The following is a 16,525-nucleotide window of genomic DNA, read 5'->3' as shown; positions in this document are numbered from 1 at the left end:
ACAAAAGTTGTTGTCTCCATTCAGAAAGGTGGCTGGTTTGACATGCGACAGACCAGCTGTGAAATGCCTTTTGCTATGGACCCTAGCAAATCCCTATTCCTATTCCTATTCTCCTCTATTTTCTTGTTGAAAGGAACCTCAATTCGGATTCTAATGTTTGGGTAAGAATTAGGAATTGGGATCATGAGACCATTGTGTCAATGGGAAACAGGAAAATAAGATAGATGGAGAGGAGAATCAGAATGGGGCGGTAACAAAATTTGTATGAAATTTCGATTTTTTTTCACCTACTAAGGTCTTATTACGTTGAGCAAACCTGACTCTGATTTCGGATTCCGACAATCCAAATTGTGGCCTGCTCGCTCTCATGGACTGTAGGCATGATGGAAGTATATGGGATCCATCATGTTCACCAATGGGATAAGGTAGACTAATTTTCCAACGTTCCAAGTAGGTCCACTAAATTGGTATGTTCGCTTACTTATGCAACCCCCTTACGGCCATGGTTTTAAATTTCTACCGTAATCCGAAATTTCCAATTTCGGTGGATACTGAAATCAAAATCGGGTATACCCCAAACGTTATAAAATTTCGTCTGAAATTTAAGGAAGTTCACCCCAAAATCTCAATTTTATTTAGCATTTAATATTTTCAGCCAGAATTCCATAAATTTCGGTAATGTCTCCCGAAATTTTGTAGGAGATAAGATATTATTTTATTTTATTTCGTTCGATTTGGACCGAAATTTCGAAATTTCAATTTCGGTGAGGATCAAAACCCATTTCGAAACTGAAATTTGAAACCATGCTTGTGGCACATTTAAATGATCAGATCGGATGGTCCAACTGGCAACCACAAGTCTGGTAAATGCTCTAGAAAATCTTAAAGTTCGTACACAAGTTCGTAACCTTGAACAGTCAAGTCGCTTTAATGCTCTGTTTGGTTCCTTGAATTTGGCTGGGAGACTAGTAGAGGTAGAAGTTAAAGGGAAGATAAGCAGGTGGGGAGAAGAATAGTGGAAGATTTAGCGGAAGATGTAGGTGTGTCATTATTCATAATTAAGGGTGGAAGAGAGAAAAGGGAATAAGATAAGAATCTTCTCCTAATCTTTTCCCCAAATTCCACCAAGATGGTGAAAATAGAGAGAAGATTAGAGGAGAGAACATTGCCGGCACTAGGTGCCACGTAGGAAAAAAGGTAATAATGATGTCTGGAGGATGTCTGGTGATCGAAGGGAGTTTGGGCAACCAAACATGCTTTGGGCGGATTATCGGAAGATTATTGGTGTTTCAAATGCAGATGATCTCCCACATTTGAGCAACCAAAAAGAGAATAAGGCATCTGCCAAGAAAAGCTAAACCATTGATTTTTGTTTTTGTTTATTTTTTATACCAACTTAATAAGTTTTAATTACAGATACATGACCCAGTGTAGGAGCCTCAAACTAGTCATCACCGTTGATCCCTAAAATTGATTGGCACCATTGATCCCCACGGTACAATTTTCTTTTCCAAACAACATAACGGGTCTGTTGGGTTTTTATATTTTAGAATCCCTAAAATTTATTGTCACCATTGATCTACCGCGGTACCATTTGCATTGTGGTTTCCTTCCAAACAACATAATGGTTCTGTTGGTATTTTAGATTTTAGAACGCATAGTGGACGAGGGGTGCAACTTGGGTCAGGATGGGTCGGGTTGAGGCCAATCCGACCCAACCTGAGGAGCCCTCTTTGCCAACCCAAAACCTGACCCGACCTGATTTCCAACCCGACGAGTTTCAACCCAGCTCAGTTTCAATCCGACCAGAGGAACCCTTTTTTCCAACTCGAACCCGACCCGTGTTCAACCTGACCCAACCCCAGTTTTTATGCTTACAAAAAAAATTGATAAAGAAAGCCGGGTTTCACTCTGGTTGGGTTGCCCAAACCCTCAACCGGAACGCGACCTTTTTTCTTTCTTTTTTTTTCAGGTTGAACCTAACCCGAGTTGCACCCATTTCGTGGTTGATGAAAAGCATTCACATTTAGACTCCCAAAAATCTTAAAATCTGGCGAAGCTAACCATTCGACAGTGGAAAAAAAAAATTGTAGCTTCGTATCAAATGTGCTAACTTGCTAATGAAACATTGAAACGTAATTATATTGATTTCCGCTAATAGGCAGATATAGAGATAATAACAGTTCCTGTAATCCTTACAATGGCATCCTACGACAAACAGCCTTCATAGTAATTAGACTACCCAACATAAGAAGGGATTTGCTAGGGTCCATCGCAAAAGGCATTTCGTGACATGCGACAGACCAGCCGCGAAATGCCTTTTGCGATGGACGCTAGCAATTCCCACTTAAGAAAGACTGAGAAATTAAAATTTTAAACTTGTATACTATAGGCATCATCTTAAGTATAATATAATCTTCTATTTGTTGCCGGACTCCGGCGCTAGAGAATCGTACTTGTGGTGCGGTAGTGGTTGAGGCTTGTATTTGTATAGGGGTTGTGGCGGCGGTGGTGACTTGTAAACAGGTGGAGGTGGAGATTTGTATATGTATACTGGTAGTGGCGGTGGCGGTGGAGACTTGTACGTGGGTGGTGGTGGTGGTGGTGGCGACTTGTTACTATATATGGGTGGTGGTGGTGACTTGTAAACTGATGGTGGGGCAGAGTTGTACATGTATACGGGTGGCAGCGACATGTACTTGTAAGGGGCCGAGGTAGTGGTTGAGATGGAGATTTGTACTCATATTCGGGTAGCGGTGGTGACATGTAGTTGTGAGAGGGTGGTGGTGTAGGTGGACATTTGTACTCGTATACCGGCGGTGGTGGCAACATGTACTTGTAAGGGGCTAATGGTGAAGGTGGAGATATTGTTGGTGAGATTTGTGGCCGATGGAGATATAAAATCAAAAAGTAGTGATGCTTCAAGGTGCATAATCCCTTTCCTTAAGACAATATTTGCCCCCACCAATAGTGTGCAACAGGGATCCGCGAATTGCCTCCAAGATACAATGAAGCCTTGTAGGAGGATCCTACAAATGTTTGATGATGTTTTGCACAAGCAGAGTCAAACCCAAAATGTCATTTAAGAATTACAAGCTTTAAAGAAATTCACTAAAACTGTTTCTGCAGTAAAATAGTTTTTAGTGTATTGTTTTCATAAACTCAATCTTTAAAAAACCATAAGAGTAAACAAGAAAGTAGGGGATTTCATAAAAGAAAAGTTCAGCAATAACTAACTCCAAACAGACAGATTTTCTGCACTTTTTTATAGAGCTATAGATGTCTTTTCATTAAAAGAAACATCCCTTCAAGACATCTCTTGGATTGGTTTGAATAATAACCATTCGATCGCACCTCTTTACGATTAAAGGTTTTGGATCATCCACAAGGTGTCCCTTGTGTTTGAAAATCATCCATGACTGTTGAGAATCAAAAGACATGAAGAAAGGTTAAAAAACGGAAGTTAAAAGTCATGTCTCATTTCTCCCAACGGATAGATTTTCGAACATCCGCGGTCTACCGGGCATCCGCGGTCGCCTGCCGACATGCTTCTGTTCCTTTATTTTTTCACGATCCAAATAACCGAGGTCGACCGGACCTACCGCAGTCAACCGGCCATTCCTTTCTGAAAATCACATATATTTCCAGGTTCCAATCCACGGTCGCCCGGAAACCCCCTGTCGACCGGCCCTGTTTGAAAATATGTTTTAATTCTCTTTTTATTTTGACTTATCCCAAAACATTTTGAAAATTCCCAACAAATTTGTACTCGTATTCCGGTGGCGGCAGTTACATGTACTTGTAAGAGGGTGGTGGTGTAGGTGGACAATTGTGCTCGTATACCGGCGGTGGTGGTGACATGTACTTGTAAGGGGGTGGTGGTGGAGGTGGACATTTGTAATCGTATACGGGTGTTGGAAGGGGTGACATGTACTTGTAAGGGGGTAGTGGTGGAGGTGGACATTTGTAGTCGTATACCGGTGGCAGTGGTGGAGACTCGTATACGAGTGGTGGTGGTGGTGGTGGTATATTATAAACTGGTGGTGGAGAAGGTGGTGATGTATAAGTATTTATGGGAGGAGGTCGGATTCCGTTGGCAGGAGACTATTTAAGCCTATGCCATTTGTTGGAGTTTTGGACTCTGATTCCAGTGGCCGGAGAAGCGTAGGATAGGAGGAGGGTTAAGGAGAGGTAGAGAAAAGCCAGAAAGAGACCCATTTGGCTTTGAAAATTGAAGGTGTTTGGTGCTTATATAATATAGCAAAGTGATATGCTCGCCCCTTTGGGACCCCCCTTTTGGTGTATTTATCACTACTCTCTTAGACTCTTTATACTAGAGGGGGGTGACCAGGGAAGAAAATGGGGCGAAGAAGTCATTTACCAGTAATATACATGGTGTTTGGGACAAAGTTTATGACCCAACAAGCCAAGTTACTAAACCCATCAGAGCTTGGTCTTGGAACTGTTCAACGGGTGGTAGGTTTGCAATGCATAAAAGGTAAAGTTAGATTGCAGAGATAGATACAAAAACAGGAGAAATATGTTTTGAATTGAAGAGAATAAAAGGAATAATGCAAGTGAACATGGGTCTGAAAAACGTGTTTTTCTTCAAAGGCTAGTGTTTCTCAACTTTGTGAGATCTTAATCAGTGTGATATTTTGCATTTTAGAGGTCCATCCGTGGGACCTGAAGGAATTTCCCAAACCTTGATATTTCTACTAAATAAATGGAAATGATATCTGCACGAACAATGATAGATACAAGGGAGCGGCGTTGCATAAAGAGCCGCAAAAGGGCTCTTCATTGGATCCACGTCATTTTCAGTTACAATTTAAAATTGGTTGAAAAGGGCTCTTCATTGGATCCAATCAAGAGCTCTTTATCGGCTCTTAATGCAAGGGCTCCCTTGTATCTATCATTCCTCTCTTCACTAGCCGTACTTATTTTTTATTATTTAAACCGCTGTCAAAGGTTATTACAGTTCCCAAAAATCTCTCACAAGCCGATTAAAAAAGAAAAGACAAGTTGAGTTTTTTCAATTATTAAACAAAGTTGTGCTGCTATCATTTCCCTAAATAATTAAATATGAAGAAAGACTACCAATTTCTATGCATTTGAATTGCAACTTAGAACGACAAATGATTTTGGCACAGCCATAGATTTAACCTCTCTCTCTCTCTCTCCATAAGATACAAGAAAAAGGAAAAGAAACATAAATTAAATTTCATGAAAAAACTTTATTAATTTGAATTGTAACTTAGAACGACAAATGATATTGGCACAGCCATAGATTTAACCCTCTCTCTCTCTCTCTCTCTCTCTCTCTCTCTCTCTCTCTCTCTCTCTCTCTCTCTCTCTCTCTCCAGAAGATACAAGAACAAAGAAAAGAAACATAAATTAAAATTCATAAAAAAACTTTATTAATTTAAAATTTCATATAAATGTTAAATATCTTATAAATGTAAATTTTCTTTATAATTATTAAATGGGAATTGCTAGCCTCCATCACAAAAGGCTTCTCGCGGCTGGTCTGTCGCAATTCAGACCATCCACCTCGTGAATGATCACAAAAGGTTTTGTCTCCATTCACGAGGTGGCTGGTCTGAATTGGGACAGACCAGCCGCGAAAAGCCTTTTGCGATGGAGCTTAGCAAATCTCTTAATAAATATCTACAAAGGAAAATTTCTCTACAGCTATTAAAAAACCCCTAAATATAAACATAAATATCAAATATAATCATTCACTTGATTAGTCGTAAAACCACTAAATGTGGGCAAGTTTTTCGCCTACATATACGATAATACGAAGTACAGAGTTTTTATATGGTGCCGGAGCGTCAAGTCCCGTGCGGGCAGTACAGAGTTTTTATATGGTGCCGGAGCGTCAAGTCCGGGCAGTACAGAGTTTTTATATGGTGCCGGAGCGTCAAGTCCCGTGCGGGCAGTACCGCCCTTAATATTTGAAAAGTTTTTATAGGGTGCAAGGGCACTATAATTTCTCTAAAGTACATATCCATATAGAATTAAAAGAGTTATTGCTCCCAATATATTGAAACAATTAGCTCATTTGATTACTCCCACATCAATGGCCTGCATCTGAGCTCATTCTTTATTGTAGATCAAATGTCCCCTTATGTAAGAGGAATCAATACAAGAGACTTTTGCTTGGGAATAGGTCGCTCTTAAATCCTAATTTAGAAACAAGGAAAAAGAAAGGAGAATAACAAAACAGCAAACATGCAATGAACAGCAACTAATCAAGCAAATGCAACAGAAAAGTAAGGTGCTTCGCTACAATTCAACAAGCACCGGGAAATGGAATTCCTGTGAAAAAAGAACCCTGATTAAAGATAAAATGAGAATGGGGCAGTTCAAGACCTAGCTGAAGAAGCATTCACTGTGCCAAAGTGAAATAGCAAAGACGCAAGTATCATACAAATGTGTAGACCCAAATGGTAAAAGAACTAAGAAAGAAAACTAGACAATTAGCAGAGCCCAATACAGAGGGCAAGGCCTATCATGGGCGTGCTCTCTTGTTACTGCAAGAAGGGCACTTGTACTGTTTGATATGCTCGGCCCTCGCTGGAGTGATCTTTACACAATTGCCATGGAACCACTTTTCACAGACGTCACAGCAGATCCAAAACTCATCTGAAGCATAATTCTCCCCACAAGCCCCACACAATGTCTCTCCATGCTCGTCTTCTTCTTCTTCTTCTTCTTCCAGACCCTCCTCTTCTTCCTTATGCGGCATTCCCTTTGAATACTTGGGTTGAGATTCAGAACCCCGCTGCTTGTTGCACAGAAAAACAAAATGCCAAATGATAAACAATATAACAGATGAATAATAGACATAACACCCCACATAATGAGAAGATTACTCACAGCGCCAGAAGGAAAGAAAACATATGGGCAGAGTTAATGGCGTTTATAATGTCTAAGAGAAATGAATAATGATCCTCAAATGTTATTTATAAAGGAGAATGGCAATGTAACCCCTTTTAAACTATTAACATGAATTGACACTCACTAAAAGGCCATATAGGATTCCCCAACCTTTATACCATTTTAGAGAAACAAAGGTTAAAATAAATAATAAGGTATATATACTAGAACTAACAAGTATCTAACAATGAAAGGAAAAAGCAGTCAACCAAAAAGTCAAGTTGAGGACCATTTTCTATAAGTTTTTGAAATAAATCTTGCCCTGATACTAAAGCTGGGGATTATAATTCAACCATTCAGGGGCAGCAGATCCACCAGTAGGTAAGTGATAAGAATTATTGAGGCAGCTGATGCATTTTGGCAGTGGTGCAACTCCGGTCGATTTGGGAATTCAGGTTTAGCTTTTACAATAAAATCAGGTCGAGTTAGGGTTGCTTACCATTCATTTTTTGGCAAAAGCTCATCCCAACCCGACCCAAGTTGCACCTCTACATTTTGGGGTTCAAGGTTCCCATTGTCCCACCATCATAGGTTTACATATTTAACGTAGTCCTTGACATCATGGTAACCAGGCTATAGGTAGTGCTTCTCCCATCGAGAAGTCAAACCCATGCCAACATGATACTCGTGCCACTAATCAACCGCATGGTTACGAAAAACTTTACCCGCTCAAAATAAGATGTGTTAGCAGTGCATTTTACCACTTTAGAATTCGGCTTGGATTTAGTACTGCTGTGATTTGTAGCTGATGACTTCTCCTTCACTTGCTTTTTCATAGTTCCAGTCACAACCTCAAATATTGTTGGGAGCTCATTCATCATACCAAAGAGACGCTTCCTGCATCACATATAACAGAGGGACATTATTGCTTACAAGTGAAATATTAATTCATGGCATGATACATTCATCGAGGAAACATGTTTGATTAGATGATCATAATTAAGTATACTAAAGAAACACACACACACACACACACACTATATATATATATATATATATATATGAATTGGAAAAAAAATATAGTCAACGGTCCACATTAGCAGCCAAAACTTGCGTTTGGTTGGAAAGTTAAGATCGCCCATGTAAATGTGATTTTTGGGCCAGTGGTGATCCAAGAAAGAGTCATCTGGTGGATGATCCAGATCAAAACACAAACCATGGATTTTATGCAAGAAAAGTATAAATAAAGTTTCTGATCAATGCAAGAACTCAAATTACATAGGTAAGTATACAGAAAGGTACATAGCTTCATCCAAAAATATTACCATATCGTCAAAGAAAACCTTTTCCTCAGGCAATAAAATCTGATACCGGATTCTGAGATGTATGCATCAGAAATCAAATAATTAAACCAATCTAGGGGCAGAAGACTCAAGAGAAGATAAAAGTTCCCGGAAGACACAATTTGCTTTAGATTCAGAATAATGGCTCCAAGTGTCCAATCAGGATGGGCTGCAAGAGAACTCGCAAACTACCTAGTTTTGATCTGCAATTCTATGCGTACTGACTACTTACCTCCAGTTTAAAAAAATTGTCACACGTCATCATAAAAACAGTATCAAATCAGTATGGATGACTGCTAACAGAGTATAAGAAAGCAGAGTTAGTTCAACGATGGCCATGAAAACTCCATGGACAAATGCAAGATGGCAGCTTATGGAGGCTATTAGTCCTTACGTTACTAAGGATTACCAGGAATAGAGAGAATATAAGATGCCAAGAAAGGGAAAGACCAGCATCATCCAAGCAAGCAACATGAACCTAAAGAGTCACAACAGCATATCCAATCGAGTAACATGAACCTTAAAGAGTCCAAAATCCAAATACCAAAAGGAAAACCCCCAAAAAAATGAGTAGAAAAGGAAATACTAAATGTTTGTGGAGAAAAGAAAAATGATGAGAAGGTTCAAATTGATTCTACTTTCACGAAGCATAGAACCAACAACAACATCAGATAAGAATAGCCATTCACCATAGAAGTGTAAGTGTGTAACGCTTTCATGCAGCACGTACTCCACATGGTTACTTTATTACATAGTTATCGGAAACTTCCTAGTTGGATGGAAAGCTTGCTGCCCCAGAAACTCGGTACAGAAGAAAAGTTTCCCGCTTCCTCAATATAGGGGAAGCGTGCTTCCCAAATGTTTCCAACGTGTTTCCTCTTAATTAAGAGTAGCTTCCTATTTAGGTGAATATTTTATCCTAGAAGAATATTTTTCTCCTTTTGATAATACTAAAGGAAAGTATTTAAAAAAGCTGTGCATTTAAAATTAAGTGTATCGTTTTCCAAAAACTTAAAACATTAAATATACATAAATAAAATATGTAAATCATGTAATCATTCCTGTGAGTCACCCTCGCACTTGGGAGGTTTGCATACTGGTGGATAAGATTCAGAACCAAGTGGGAGCCTTTCTCGTCTCCTTCCAGCATGTCAGAAGGGCGGCCAACAGCGAGGTGGATGGTCTTGCCCGAGTGGGTGTTACCAGGCCCCGCTTGGAGGCTTTTTTACTTTCTTCCTCCAAAAGTCCAAAGGGTTGTTTTTGCTTGTATCTGTTCTTTTCTTCTTCTTTTTTCCTATTGGTCTAATCATCTCGGTCAACAATTTAGTTTTGTTTCCTTGTTAATAAATTCCTTCACCATTCAAAAAAAATGTAAAATTGTAAATACCTAAAACTTATAATTCTGATTAGTCACGGAGTGTTCTTTTTTAAATGTAATCCTTACCTATATTAACCCTTCTTTCCTAACATACTATAATCCTACTCTTTCTATTTACTTCTGGTTCACTTCCAACGAGGCTTATTACATGCTTCATGTTGACTTCCAATGACACTTCCCATGCATTTTCTATTTACTTGCTTTAGAGCTTTTCGCTTCCAGCATTTTCTCTTTTCTAAAACACTCGCTTCCCACATTGCTTCTCGCACTCACTTCTCACTATGGCAACTATGCTTTTTTAGCCCAGAATTTATCTAACAACCCAGGGCAGCACCTGAAATTTTATTAATAGAAATAAAGAAGTACAAGAGGACATGTCACATTGCCTCTAAAACCCATACAAAATACTATATGGTAACTATGCTTTGTTACAGTGTTCAGATGATAAGTTGAAATTGAACTAGCCCCTGAGTGTGTCCCACAATATTTAACAGGTTATTGATAGGAAGAGAATAATATATTCACTATTTGTTATCATTGCTTAGCTCATGGTTCTTATGCCTAAATTGACATCTCCCTTAGTTAATGCTTGCGATTTCTCCAAAGCTAAGCTGATCTTGGTTGTTGCATAGACACAAAACAAACATTCCACGCCTTAAGCTGTATGCAGGTATCCAGCTTGGGCACACCAAAGGCTCAATGTGTTCTTACAAAACTAAAATGCAAAATATGTTCTTGCAAACTAAAGCCTAAACGATGATTTATCCATCTTTATTGACAAGATTTCCCTGCTTTTCTAATGGGATGCCTACAAAACTTTTAGTTCACGAATCTTTTTCTTTTATGGCTAAAAAGTCAAAAGCCCAACTTGATAAACCAAGGATGTATTCCTTTTTTCTTCCTTTCCTTCCTATTTAAGTTGTGCACGTTTGCATCTAGGAGCAAGGATTTAAATGTCGGTTTTGGTTTTGGCCATCACTGAAACCGAAATTTTTTAGTTTCGGACGAAATTATGTAAAAAAAAAAGAAAATAATTTGGTTTTCATAAAATTCCCACCAAAATTTCAGAAATTTCAGTGGAAATCTTAAAATTTTGGTGAAAATTTTTAAAATTTCGGTTAAAATCTTTAACATTTCAGAAAAAAATTTGTAAATAAGGTTGCAAAATGAAATTTCAGTTGACGGCGAAGTTTAAAACGAAATTTTGGATTTTGGCCAAAATTTAAAACTATGTCCAGGAGTAGGAGTCACAGTGGAAGAAGATACCTCTTAGGCTCCATGAAAATTTTGAATTCTCACCAGGAGCTCTCCACCCCATGTATCTTACTTCTGAAATTTCCTATCAGGTTCTCTTGTTAGCTGTATTTCTATCGAAAGAATAGCAAAATGAACAGTTGATCATCATTCATGTCAAATAGTTCAGATGGTGCATGGACGGATATAATGATGGTTGTTCAATAAAATCATGTTACCTAGAATGTGGATCTCTCCGATAGAAGGTACTTTGTTAAAAAATTTATGATTTATTAATAAGATATAAGAGAAGAAACATAAGCAATAAGGTTCCAGTAAGGGTACCAAATGGGCACACAATACACTACTACTTCGAGTACACAGAATGATGGTGGTAGGCTGATTCAGGTTGCTCCTCTATTATGAGAAATGCTAGAAAAGGTTCATTTGCACAGTTTCATTCTTTACACCACTAAGTATATTATGTATACTGCATTGTTGTACATGTACATACTAAAAGCAATTATGAGCTGATGTTGTAATTTTCAAAACTTGATACATTTTTTTTTTTTGACATGGTGACAATTTGATACATTTGTAATCATCAAATGCAAAGATAGATAGAGCACTCTCCAAAAATGTTCAGGGTATGATTTTTTTAAGATTTTGGGATACTTATTTCCACAAATACTTAAATTCGATAGTAGGGAATATTTTAGAGTTGCAGCATTGCAATTCTTGGGCCTCAAAAAGGTTTTCATAAATAATATTGAGTTTAACATTCTAACCACAAAAACCGACCCAATCATGGAACACAGGGTGGGGTTTGTTTCCTAGCAACCCTAGTCAAGATGAGTCCAATATGGAAAAGAGATAGTCGGTAAGATGTGCATCAACCCAATACATAACTTGGCATTGCATGGGCTGATAATCACAAGTGCAAAAATGTAAAGCACAAACGAGATAGACATTGATAACATGGGAATAGCCAAGATTTGGTAGAATGATGCATGACATTACTTTTGTAAAGAAACAAGAAAAATAGTAAATATCCTAATAGAAATTGAACTCCCATATCTCACATGCTTAAGCACAAAAGCAAAGCAGATTTAATTGTAGATAGATTTTGTACCTTACCCCCCCCCCCTCTCCTCTTTCCTTCTTTCCATATCCGGGACCGAAAATAATAAAGGTAATAAAAATTAAGGAGAAAAAGAAATCAACTGAACTTCTTTTGGACTAATCTAAAGGCCTCCATTGCTCATATCTTCTTACGAAGGTTAAGTTGCAAGATTCTAATTGTTATGAATAAGACCAACTAACCGTAGTAGCATTCAGCTCTATTTCCATTCTTGCGTGAGAAATATCAAGGATCTGTTGTACCAAATAAACTATACGACATGAATCTAGAGGATCATTTGTCAAGGCTGTAATTAAGATTAAGATTCACCTGATCATACAAAATTGTTATATGGTGGGAGTTGCCAGAGTATTGGGTGCTGATCCCCACTACCCACTCTCTACTCTATCCATGTTCCCACTTCTGATGTATCAAATAAACTATAGGACATGAATCTAGAGGAATAATGTATATAATCCAATAAATTAAATCCTCAGTCAAATTAAGTTATTGTGGTAGAAACTGATTCTGATGAGATACGATACGCAACATATTACATAAACAAGACCGCAAGAAAACATGTGCATCAAATGAATCATCAGAAATGCAAACCTCAAATCCACATTGAAAAGGTAATCCAAAAGAAAGCCTAGAGGACAAGAAACAAGATCGCATAATAGTTTCAACATATTAAATCAAAAATTACTGACAATCAATGATGTGATTCAGAGCTTAGGTTTGCATCAATCAATTTGTTAGAAATGGTACAAGGTAGTGACAAGATATAGCATACAACCAAAATCATTATTAAACAGGATTCAAAACTTTTTGAGTAACATGGATTTTTTTAGCAACTTTTCGAGTAAAATGGATCACCTCTCATTTTTATCAAATCCAAATCTAGCACCAAAATAAAATGCCACGGAGAGTAACCATGCATCACTGTGGACGGCAACCAAAGATAACCAGTCTTTCTCTTCCATCCCATCTCTAGCAAAGTTAATGCCCAATGCAGGCTCAGGGAGCTCCGGAGGCACCTCTTCAGCAGGTAAACTGACTTCCCATTGCTCATCGGGAAATCCATAAAGGCACAAGTTTTCCTTCTCTGCAAGGTAGCCACCAAGTACTTAGTTCCAAAATCAAAAAATTATAGCGTTAATTGAACCGAAGCGAGAGGAATATCTAAAGGGGATGGTTATAAATGAATAACAGCAACTAAAGTATAAAACTGGACTACCAAAAATTATTCTGCCCAGTTAGATCAGATATGAGGAAGCAACCAGAACAGCTCAGTTAGTAGACTTAGGCCCTGTTCATTTAAGATTATGCCAACCGATTGCAAGTCCAAAACCAATTATTGGACTCAAAATTAAACGTAAAACGTAATTTTGAGTCCAATAATAGGTTTTGGACTCACAATCGGCGGTCACAATCTTAAATGAACATGGCCTTAGACTTTACAAGCAGGATGAAATAAATTAGAAGACCTTACATCTCAGCAGATAGTGAAGTAAGTACCCATAAAAAAAGATATGAAATTAAGACTTCACAATACCATAGCCATCACACAGATTTCAAGAAGAGGCCAAATTAAATATATACCAAGAAAAGAAAGCCCAAATAGCCAAATGAGAGTACTAGGTTTCGAAAACAGACAGACTCTCTCCACCCAATAGCGTTCCAATGCACAAGCGGAAATAATAAGTGATAATTATTTAGAAAGGTACAAATATTCCAGCCACATGAAGTACATGTTTTCAGTAAGCTTTTAGTATATTCAAATGTAATATATTAATTTATACTAAGTTACCTCAATTGATAGATGATAAATCATTCTTATAAAACATTTCATTTAGGGCCCGTTTGGATACCTCCCATTTTGTATTTGGATTTGGAATTGAGTTTTGAATACGAATTGAATAGATCCGGCAGCTCATGTAGAGGAAGAGAGAGAGGGAAGGTGGTACTTCCTAGTGGAAGGAAGAGGTTGAGGAGCAAAGAGGGTGAAGGAAATTGCCAGATCTGTGGATTTCCAATTTCTTATTTCCACAGCTTATTTAGAAATCTGATTTTTTTCATTGTCAGCTGCTGAATTAGAAATCCAAGAATTCGATCCGATCCAAATTACAATGCAAAAAGGGCTGCAAATGTGAGAAATCCAAATCAAAATCTTTTCGGCATCCAAACGGGCCCTTAAGGAAATCCAAAAATGCCTAACAAAAAATATTTCGCAATGTACAAAATCTATGATTTGGCCGACACTTTGAATTTATTGCTGACACACATGTTGTATCGTGTCCGACACAACACCCGTGTCCACACTTGTCGACACTCCTTTAGACACTTCTAAATGCACTGCTAGAAGTGTCAATAACTTTACATGTATGTATGTGTATGAGTGTGCTACTATTTCTATATTTTTAGGGGTTGCCGTGTCAGATACCCCGTATCCGTGTCAAAACTTGGCACATGAATCTGTCTTCACAAATCATGATTATATGTACTTTCTATTTTAGCCGTGTCCCTGTTTCTAAATTTGGGAGCTTGCCGTATCTGACATTCCATGTCCCTGTCGACATGTGACACTCCGTGTCCACAAATCATAATACAAAATGAATCATAATGATAAAAACACAACAAAAAAAGACGTCCTAAAATGCCCAACAAAAAGAATTCACAATGCATCTACCTCTCATTTCAAATAATTTATAGATTTAACTTATGAAATTAATATACATACATGGCAATAGAGCTGTTGGTTGTCCATATCCATCCCGAAAAACGAGATTAAATTTTCAATAAATGCAAACATATTTCTTATTTCCAAAACAATTAGAAAGAATATTTACATTGTATATAATTTGAACTAAATAAAAATACAAAGACAAACCCTCCCAATCACAAACATAATCCGAAAAAAAAAAAAAAAAGGCGAACATGCAGGAGAAAAATAATGAAATATAAAACATTCAATCTGAAAATCAAAACCCTAGAAGAAACGAGACATGCAAAATAAAATAAGGAATCAAAATTATGTAAAGAAAATAGCATTAAATTAAATAAAAAAGGAGAAACCCTAACCTGGATCGCACTGCTGGTAAAAAATTTCAACATCTGCATCAATCGAGAAAACGTTAAAAAACTCTATGTAAAAAAAAAAAAAAACAACGAAAATTAAAAAAAAAAAATCCTTATAATATGAAAAGTAGGAAAAAAAATACGAGTGGTGAGAGCTTCAATTATTCCAGCTCTTCGGCCTTTGAAATCTCTGAAAACGTCATCAACGGATCGAGGATTGTACGGTCCAGATCCCACGTCCATGGTTTTGGAGCTTCAAAACCTCAGAGAAGGGGGAAAAGAGAAAAAAGAGGAGATAAAATAGAGGATAGGATTGTAAATTGATTATTTATAAGGATCTGTAGTGGAATTTTAAAGGGAGGGAGAAGAAAACAAAGTATTTGAGAGAGATTGGGGTTTTATATGTTTTTTATTTATTAAAAGAGGGACGGAAAAAGTGGCGATCTTATAGTGTTTGGCCGTATAGTCTAGTATTTATCAAAATGTACTGTAATGATCTAAACCGTCCATTTGCTGATTTAGAGTCCCGTATTTTTTAAAAAGTACTGTACGGACCCACTATAGGATGATCCAAACCGTCCAAATGATGGCCAAAAAATCATATCTAGAGGATGATTAAGAACTGCATATTATGGAAGAGGAAAGTGTTGGTGTGCTCGAGCGCACCGAGCTTATATGCGCTCGAGTGGCCAGAACTCATGTGGAAATGATATTTAGGGCACAACCTATGTACGGTGTTTTCCATCACATGAACGGTTTGGATCAGTACTTTTAAAAAAATACGGGACTAAGGGCTTACACCATATAAAAACCCAGAAATTATAGAGGGACTGTACACCACGGCACGGAAACCTCTATATCGTACGGCTTGGATCATCCTATGGAAATGATTTCTAAGGCACAGCTTATTTAGCGTTGTGGCCCAATAAATGGCCTGTTTGTCTATATTTCGGGAAATGTTATCAGCACTACTGTATTTTGATGAGGGCACTCCTTACTTTATTAAAGTATGGTACAGCCCACACCATAGGATGATCTAAACCGTCTATTAGATGGGCCACCGCCTAAATAGGTTGTGCCCCAAAAATCATTTCCCTAGGTTGATCCTAACCTTCCAATCTGAAATCAACCCTCTGACATTAAGATTGGAGGGTTAGGATCCACCTAGGGAAATGATTTTTGGGGCACAACCTATTTAGGTTGTGGCCCATCTAATGGACGGTTTAGATCATCCTATGGTGTGGGCCGTACCGGACTTTAATAAAGTAAGGAGTGCCCTCATCAAAATACAGTAGTGCTGATAACCTTTCCCTTTATTTTCAGTACTGATCCTTTTGTCGTACTAAAATACCCTTTTTTCCCTTTCGAAACTACAGGGCTACCTTATGCGGGATTTTTATTGCGATGTGGAATTAGCATCCTATTCCGACTAGGCCTGATTCTAACTATTCTAATTGTATTCCAGTGGGAATGAAATTATTTGGAAAA

General features: G+C 37.8%; 1 protein-coding gene across 1 annotated transcript; it reads right to left on the bottom strand.

Annotated features, from left to right (window-relative positions):
- Positions 1–6,327: 6,327 nt before the first annotated feature.
- On the bottom strand, positions 6,328–15,424 carry LOC143863649 (PHD finger protein ALFIN-LIKE 5-like). The gene is made up of 5 exons (XM_077374378.1): positions 15,181–15,424; positions 15,041–15,073; positions 12,836–13,064; positions 7,647–7,782; positions 6,328–6,790 (listed from the first exon to the last, which is right to left on the bottom strand). Exons 1-5 carry the CDS (start codon positions 15,278–15,280, stop codon positions 6,518–6,520), a joined length of 771 nt encoding a protein of 256 aa, XP_077230493.1. The 5' UTR covers positions 15,281–15,424; the 3' UTR covers positions 6,328–6,517.
- Positions 15,425–16,525: the final 1,101 nt, after the last annotated feature.

This window comes from Tasmannia lanceolata, unplaced genomic scaffold, assembly GCF_043159265.1.
Source record: "Tasmannia lanceolata isolate RefF3 unplaced genomic scaffold, GAP_Taslan_0.1 ptg000044l, whole genome shotgun sequence".
NCBI lineage: Eukaryota > Viridiplantae > Streptophyta > Magnoliopsida > Canellales > Winteraceae > Tasmannia > Tasmannia lanceolata.
This window is presented reverse-complemented; position numbering and strand designations above follow the sequence as displayed.